General features: G+C 42.8%; 1 protein-coding gene across 2 annotated transcripts in view; it reads left to right on the top strand.

Moving 5' to 3' along the window:
* The window catches only part of RBM28 (RNA binding motif protein 28), a 32279-nt gene continuing 23687 nt past the window's right edge, over window positions 1–8592 (top strand). Inside the window, exons 1-8 of one of the 2 annotated variants that reach the window (XM_005205680.5) lie at window positions 1–255; window positions 3632–3790; window positions 4087–4181; window positions 4611–4686; window positions 5102–5194; window positions 5970–6041; window positions 6677–6842; window positions 7011–7153. In XM_005205680.5, the coding sequence (XP_005205737.1) occupies window positions 138–255; window positions 3632–3790; window positions 4087–4181; window positions 4611–4686; window positions 5102–5194; window positions 5970–6041; window positions 6677–6842; window positions 7011–7153 (922 nt within the window). In that variant the 5' untranslated portion in view covers window positions 1–137. The remainder of the gene's footprint in view (window positions 256–3631; window positions 3791–4086; window positions 4182–4610; window positions 4687–5101; window positions 5195–5969; window positions 6042–6676; window positions 6843–7010; window positions 7154–8592) is intronic. The other variant, NM_001191390.1, reaches the window with a different exon arrangement.

Below are 8592 nucleotides of genomic sequence, written 5' to 3'. Positions count from 1 at the left end.
CTCTACGTCTTCCTCCGGACTCTTTTGAGTGACGCGCACTTCCGGAGTCTCCCGGCAACTTTAGTAAGCGTGGTCCTCTTACTAAAGCCAGTTACTTGACTCGCGTGCGCGACCTTGCGCGCCAGTTTCTCGGCCTCATGGCCGGACTGACCCTGTTTGTGGGCCGCCTCCCGCCCTCGGCTCGCAGCGAACAACTGGAGGAGCTATTCAGTCAGGTGGGGCCGGTCAAGCAGTGCTTCGTGGTGACCGAAAAAGGTAGGGGGCGGGGCGATCGAGAACAGAGTTGGGGTTCCCGGGAGCCGGATGGAGGCAGAGGACATTCTTCCAGCCTTAAGTGAGCCCTTAAATGAAAGGCCTTGGAAGTTGAATTTCTTTTCCAAACGGACTCTACACTAGATAAATCCATAGGAGCCGTTTCTGAAAGTCAAGTCAGCCCCTTAAGTTTATGTAGGCTTCCTGTTTATCATGCGCGCTCACATACAAGATCTCATTTATTAGTGAAAAACTTAATAAATGTGATGGACAGGGAGGCCTGGCGTGCTCCAGTCCATGGGGTTGCAAAGAGTCAGACACGACTGGGCGACTGAACTGGACTTAATGAAACACCACTAAGACTTACTGAGAAGCAGCTGATTGCCAGGTGCGGTGCTTGAGTTTCATCTGTTACTTCCTTTAATTTCCCCATCAGTCTTGTTGGGTGGAGAGTAAACTCCATTTTACAGATGAGAAATCTAGGGCTTAGGGAAATTTAGTAACTTCAGCTTAAGTTCGTACTGCTAGTAAGAAGTGGATTCAGAATTTGATCACCAGACCCCGAGCTCTTAACCAATATGTTATTCATTCACCCATTTATGTATTTCGTAAATATTAACTGAATGTTTACTAGGATCCAGGCAACTGTTGTAGGTCCTCGGGATACATTAGTGCACAGACCAAAAGCCTTGATCTGTGTTCAGGATGTGGAAGACAGCCAATGAGCAAAATATATAGTGATGATGGTGATATATATTGAGGAGAAAAATAAGTCAGGGAAGAAAGATAGGGTGGTGGTGGTGGTGGTGGTGGTGGTGGGGAACCTGTAGAGGAGTGAAGAATAGACATGGGGAAACCTTACTGATGTGAGAAAGTGAACTTGGGTTTCTCAGTGCGAGGAACAGCTTAGGCAGAGGGAGCTCAAGGATACTGAAGAGGAGTGCGTATAGTATATTGGAGGAATATAGACGAGACCAGGCCTACTGGTGTGCACTGAGTGAAGGAAAGAGAATTAGCAGATGCCACCTGGTCCTTCCAGATCATGTAGGACCTTACAGGCCATCAAAAGGACTTTGACTTTTACTCTGAGATAGGAAACCACTGATTTTGAGCAGGGAGCAGTGAATATGATCTGCCTTGCATTTTGAAAGATTCTCTGAGACTGCCATGCTGAGAATAGGCCATTAAGAATAGGACAGGAGACCAGTTACTAGGCTCTTGTGGTAATCCAGGTGAAAGCTCATGGGGTTGGACCAGGTGCTCTAGCAGTGAAGAAGGTAAAACATGATTGGAATATGGATCAGATTTGGGGTCTGAGAAAAAAAGTGTCAAATCTGACTCCAGGGGTTTTGACTTGAGCCACTGGAGGTATTTACTGACTTGTGGAATACTGCCATATGCCTCTCATTCTATTTGATGTTCATGGCATCACTATGAAGGAGGGTTAGCATGTATTAGAATGAGTAAGAATTGTAAGGGTTTTAATTGTAGAAGCATTTCTTCTTACCTAGACTATATTACATGGCACCTGATGTTGCCCAGAACACAAATTTAGCTTCCTTCCAAGTCATCAATCTGTCGCTGTAGGTGGCTGCTTTCTTGCCTTTCAGGCTAGCAACTGGTTTGAAGTAATATCTTGGGTACCCCTCTCTTCCCCCATGGTACCAGAGTATGTGAGTAGGCAGTCCTAAAACTGCGCTAATAATCACTCCATCCTTATCTTCTGTTTTGTTAGTAACAGAAATTAGATTTAAGATCACTGACATGGCTCTGATTGGTATACACACAGCTGGGGCCTTTATCATTTTAAGTATAGATATGGGCGAATGAGAGAATGAGAGTGCTGTACAGCAGTGTTTCTTAAATGGCAGATCATTGTCCATTTGTGGGTCTTGAGTGGTTGATGACTGGATTTTTTTTTGTGTTTTTTTTTTTTAATGAAATAGTAGTATATCTATATATGGTAAAGGAGAAGTTTTCATGAGACTTTTTTTTTTCAGTATATAAACAACTGGGTCCACTATAAATCACATTTGTTACTGTAGGTCATCAAACCAGTCTGAGAAACATTGCTCTGCAATGCTTGGTTGTGTTCCAGGGAAGAGCAGGCCTTTGAATGGGAATTCTCCTTTGGGTCCGAGTACTCTACTTCAAAGGATGGGAGGGAGGGGATGGCAGATGAGGTCTTACCACTAGTGGTGACTTGAACTTGCCACTTACCCTCTTTAAGATGGGAATAATTTCACAGGATTGTTGTAATTGTTTATAACGGACGGTGTTTTTGTGACTGTAGGCTTTTTTGTGACTACATGCTTTTATTTTGTCAGCAAACTCCTTCACGTTTCAGCTGCTTTTTATTTTTGGTTGTACTGATCAAGAAGGGCCCTGATTTTTCTTGTTCTTGTTTTCTGAAAGGTGAGTGGGCAGGCTTTTGTGAGAAGGAGTTTCAAGGATAAGAAATATATATAGTATGCTTTCCTAGTGCCAGGTGTCAACTTTAACCAGTTTATGTGGCTCAGCGTCCCGTGTTAGAAGGCTTGCACCCTAAAGCAGGTAAGGGTGTAGTTGTAAAGGAGAACGTGTGGAGTTTTGTTTCTTTTTCGGGTAGTAGGTCTTTTTCTGCTTGGTCTTTTTCTTTTTTGATGCAGTAAATTACTTAAAATTTTACTACACAAAAATATTAAACTAAAAAAAACAGCATACCAGAAAGGGCAAAGGTGAGTTACAGTTGACATTTGCAACTGTTCAACAATTCCTTTGGAAAAAAGCGATGATAATATTGGCTTTTCCCTTCTTGGTATGTTCTGACAAAATGAGATAAGAGATTTACAGCTGCTTTGGAAAGGTTTAATTTGATATTGATTTCTAAGGCTTGGTAATAACGGTAATAGTATCTGCAGGCTCCTGAAGCAGTGTTTATTGTTTGAGGTTCTTTTCTCAGGGCCCCCAGGATTCATTGCTGATCTGTCCTCTTTTCTGAGGAGGGGCAACTGAATTATTTCATTGTAGTTTTTGAAGCTACCATCCTTATCTTTCCTACCTTCTCTGGTGATGTTTTGTTCTGTGTGATGTTGAGTTCTTCTTTGGAGGTGTAATGCATATTATGGGTCCTCCATATTCTTGAGATTACCAGGAAAGATGGAAGAAAGGGAGCTAACAGCCAAGACACCACATTAGAAGAGGAAGCCTAACAATTTTTGAGGAAAAAGGAGATGGGGGGTGGCTCTCACGTTAATCTTGTCTCTTTCCCTCTTGAGAACTTTGGCCAACTGATAACTGGCTGGCCTGGCTGTATATCTGCCAGTTGAGGGCTGTGAGAATTGACTGGTTTAGAGATGTTGGCTTACTGTTAATCCCTCCCCACCCCATACTGTTCCAGGGAGTAAGGCATGTCGAGGCTTCGGCTATGTCACTTTTTCTATGGTGGAGGATGTTCAGAGGGCCCTCAAGGAGATTACCACCTTTGAAGGCTGCAAGATCAACGTGACCATTGCCAAGAAAAAACTGAGAAATAAGTCCAAGGAAAAGGGGAAAACTGGTGAGTTTCTAGTAACTGAAAGGAGTTTTCCCCCAGGATCGAGGGGACAGTGGATTGGCTGGGGGTAGCATCTAGACCTAAAAGCTTCCTGAATTTTCTTTTGATGTCCAGAATCATCCAGTGTGTTTTTTACTCATTTTAGTCTTTTGTTTACTTATGAGTTTGGAAAACCTGGTGTTGCTGGGCATTGCCGTACTAAACCCTGAGATAAATGCCTTTTGTTGCTAGTACTTCTTTCCTGTGATATTCTGGGCTGAGAGGATCACAGACTTACTTCACTGCCTGTTATTTTTCAGAAAATTCAGAGTCCCCAGAGAAGGAGCTGAAGCCTAAAAAAGCCAAAGTGGCAGATAAGAAAGCCAGATTAATTATTCGAAACCTGAGCTTTAAGGTAAGAGAGAGGAAACAGTGAGTGTTCTGAAGGCTCTTGGGGCCAGGGCCTGCTTGTTGGTTGAACTCCCCGCCAGGGTGGCATAATTGGGCTTCATTCCTCCTGGGAATGACCTTTAGCAGTGTTGAATTCAGAAAATGGGCCTGTATAAACAAGAATTTATTCAGGATAGACAGCATGAAGATGTCTTCCTTTTGTGGAAACCACTGCTGAGATTGGGAGAGGAGGACAAGCTCTCTCACGTCTGTCCTTTTTACCATTTAGGTACAAAGCAAGGTGTCCTCTACTTGGGAATGTTTGATGTCCTAGTCTCAAAATTTTAAAAGGAGTAAAAATACTCAAGCTCTTCCCAGTGAACTAATTTAATAGTTGATGTTTTATATTTATTTGCCGTGATAACATCTCTTTCTTTCTCACTTTCCGGTTCAGTGCTCAGAAGATGACTTGAAAACAGTATTTTCTCAGTTTGGAACTATCCTGGAAGTAAATATCCCCAGGAAACCAGGTACCTGCCAACCTTTATTTTGTGTGGATTAGGTTATTTTACATAATGGTGTTTTTCCATGTCACCTTTCAACTAAGCACTATTTGAAATAGAAATAGAAGGTTGGGGTCATACTCTCCAAGCCTCAGATGATATGGCATATATAAAGTATAGTGCTTGACACAGAACAATGTTTATTCCCCAGATGGTGTTTTTAGTTAGATCAGAACTCCTTTTAGGAGACGAGTAAAATGCATTGCTCTCCTGAGCCTGTGTCAGGCTAACGTCAGCAGGATAAAGGCTCTTACTTTGGGCAGGGGGCTGACTGGCTGGCAGGATTTGAGCCTTCTCGCCAGTCCAGGTTGCTGTATAATCCATCTTAGTGTCTGTTGGTTCCTTCTGCTACCTCTGATTTCTTTGTTATGTTTGCACACAGATGGAAAGATGCGTGGTTTTGCTTTTGTTCAGTTCAAAAACCTCCTAGAAGCAGGAAAGGCTCTCAAAGGCATGAACATGAAAGAGATAAAAGGTAAGTTTTCTGTGCCCATCCTATTGACTCAGATATTTCTGGTGTTCATGCAGATTAACACAGTAACCCACTTTCTATATTTCTGAAAGGTGTTTGCCTTGTTGAGAGTCTCACTGCTAATATAGAAGTTGCTTTGATCTTAGGGTTAAACTCGACAGGACCCTTCCCAGCCTTCTCTTTTTCTTTTTTCAGTGATGAGTGTCCTTTAAATCTCTTAATGAGAAACCATTGCTGAAATGATCATTGATATACAGGCAGATTGCTGTCTAGGGGAATGTGAGATTAGCGGATTCTTCTCTCTTGATTATGATCCCTATTAAGCATATGTGGGCTCCTAAACTGACCTTGAGGTTACTCTGGGTATTGATTTACCAGGTACTCTGCCTAAAGAAGGGATTGGCTTGGAGACTTCCTAACTTCTGAGTAATGTGCAGATTATTCCAGAATGTCTGTTTTCCCTCTTGCTAATCTAACTGGAAACTTGATCTAACTGGAAGCACTGTACTAACGCTTTTTTTTTTTTTAAGTCTATCTTATCCCAGGTGTTGTGACTGTGTAGAAAGGCAAAACTTCTGTTCATTGATAAAAAAAGGTTAAGGGTTAAAAGAATAGATACCTACCAGGAGTTTTGTTTTAGGACCAACAGCCTCTGAATCTGCAGTTTATATGCCTCCTTTGGTTCCATTACTGTCTTTGATGACTAAGAAGTTGTTTATAGGAAATAGGAATGTTAAAGAGAAGAACGCCTTTCTGATGCTACTTTTGTGTCTGACAGGGCGGACGGTGGCTGTGGATTGGGCTGTGGCAAAGGATAAATATAAAAGTACGCAGTCTGCTTCTATCCCAGGTGAGATGCAGTGGTGTGGAGTAGGCGGGGTTGTGTGTCCTAACTGTGTGCAGGTCCGCATTGTACCATCTGGTGATCTGGTCCCAAAACAGGACCTTTTGAGTCCAAGCTCACTCCTCGATGTGGATGTGAGTAGTGGAGCCCAGGTTCATTGTCCCTACTACTTGCTGTCCTTCCCCAGTTTTCATAATACAGAGTGATGGAACATTATAAATAGGGACGCTTGAGACTTGAGTTTTATTTAGAAAACAATTGGCTTTTAAGCCACCAGGAGCTCAGAGAACAAACCCACAGAGGTTAAAGCTCATAGCTGGGCTCCAGAGTGTTCCCTGTGCTGGCCGTGGCACACAGTGGTGGGCTGTTTGCAGAGGCTCAGTTGCTGAGCCAGGTTTTAACCTTAAGGCTTCTGATGAATGGAACAGTCTCCAAGGAAACCTCAGGGATGAGGGGTTTTTGTTGTTTGTTTTTTGCTTTTTTTTTTCCCTCATACTTTCTCCTGTTAGGTAGAGAAAGAAAAATATATGAGCGTCTGAAAGACCATAGGAACCAGTAACTTGGGGTGTTAGGTACTGTTGTTTAAATGACCTTGTTTTGGATACTCGATGAATTCCTAACTTTCTTTATCGACTATGAAGGTGAGGAGAAGAGGCCTGAACCTGAACATCAGGAATTGGATCAAGAGAATGGCAGGGAAGAAGAGGATATGGAGGAGGGGGAGAATGAGAGTGATTATGATGATGACGAGGAGGAGGAGGAGGATAAAGAATCAAAGCTGCCCAAATCTGTACAGATTCACAAGAGGTACGTGGCTCAGTGTGTTCTGAGACAACAGAGGAAGATTTAGGACTGTCTCTAAGAGGAAGGTGGTATCTTTCCCTGGCCCCAACATTGGAGAATTGGCATGAGTGGTGAAGTTGGATAGGGCCCCCTCTCAGCCCAGAACCTCAGTTCTGATCTGTGCCATTGCAGGGCGGTCAAGAGGCCAGCACCTGCAGAAAGCAGTGACGAGGAGCATTCTGATGACGACAGCGACCTGGAGGAAAGAGATAGTATTGATGGTGGAGAGGACCTGGCTCAGAGTGATACCAGCAGTGAAGAGCAAGAGGAGGAAGGTTTGCCTGGACTTTTTATAGACACTTAAATTTAAAATAGTTTGCTGAGAAGTGGGCATCAGTTCCACTCGGGCCTCTTTTTAAATAGGACCTTAGGATGTCCTGTCAAACTTGTGTTTAAATGCTGAAAGGGAAACTTTTATATTCCTTTCTTCTAAAGATATTTTTGTTTTTTAAATGAGTTTGGAGTGGTTTTGAGGATTAAGATTCTTAGGGAATTTAAAACCTAGCTTACTGCTGAGGTCTTGTCTCTCTCTCTGTCTGAATTATCCATGTTGAATGAATAATTGGATAAACAGGATATTGCATCCTGCCACCAAAGTAGGTCCTCTTTCATTAATCTGATTATTTTATTTTTGTACTAAAATTACATTCTATTAAATGTGACAAACTAATTTCCCATCCCTGCTGTATTATTCCATTCTTGCTGTTGTCTGTAAACAACAAATTATATGAAGTAGATTTGAAAACCCAAAGAGGGTGTTTTTTCCCCTCAGTGATTAAGAATATTATTTGAAGTGTCTACAGTGTTAGCAGTGGAGAAGGAAATGGCAACCCATTCCAGTATTCTTGCCTGGGAAATCCCATGGACAGAGGAGCCTGGCGGGCTGCAGCTCTTGGGGTCGCAAAAGAGTCAGACACAACATAGTTACTAAAACAACAACAACAGTGTTAGCAAACCCCAGAAACTCAGCTTAGGATATGCTACTCAAAATCAGAGGTACTTAAATCACTGACACCTTCCAAGATGGAGACTAACAGCAGCAATAAAGTAATCCATTATTATAGCAACAAACTACTGAATTCAGAATTTTTTATCTGGAAGAGGTCAGTTCTTTTTAGCAGTCATCTCTGCCTTTCATTGCGTGGGCTTAGGAGTCAAATCACGTGGGTTCAAGTCCTGACTCTTTCATTTGCAGCTGTATGGGCCGGTCAAGTCCTTGCCTCTAGTGTCCTCATTACTTCATCTGTGATTGGATATTAGAGGTCCTCATCTCCTGACATTTAGAAGAGTACCTTCCCTACAGTAGACTCTCAATGGTATTAGTTGCCTTTGTTGCTACTGTCTTTTTTTTAGAAAAGAAGGGCTTCCCTGGTGGCTCAGAGGTTAAAGCGTCTGCCTGCAATGCGGGAGACCTGGGTTCGATCCCTGGGTTGGGAAGATCCCCTGGAGAAGGAAATGACAACCCACTCCAGTATTCTTGCCTGGAAAATCCCATGGACAGAGGAGCCTGGTGGGCTACAGTCCACGGGGTTGCAAAGAGTTGGACACGACTGAGCGGCTTCACTCACTCACTCACTCACTCCAACAGTCTTCTAAAAAATGTGCGAGTCTTATGAAGTTAGATGTGAGATGGCTGCTGATAGAATCTTCTGGCTTTAGCGGTGACTAGGATGGATGTAGAGGCAGTTTTTGAGTTCTGCTAACTAGAATGTAA

This window comes from Bos taurus, chromosome 4 (assembly GCF_002263795.3).
Source record: "Bos taurus isolate L1 Dominette 01449 registration number 42190680 breed Hereford chromosome 4, ARS-UCD2.0, whole genome shotgun sequence".
Lineage (NCBI taxonomy): Eukaryota > Metazoa > Chordata > Mammalia > Artiodactyla > Bovidae > Bos > Bos taurus.
This window is presented reverse-complemented; position numbering and strand designations above follow the sequence as displayed.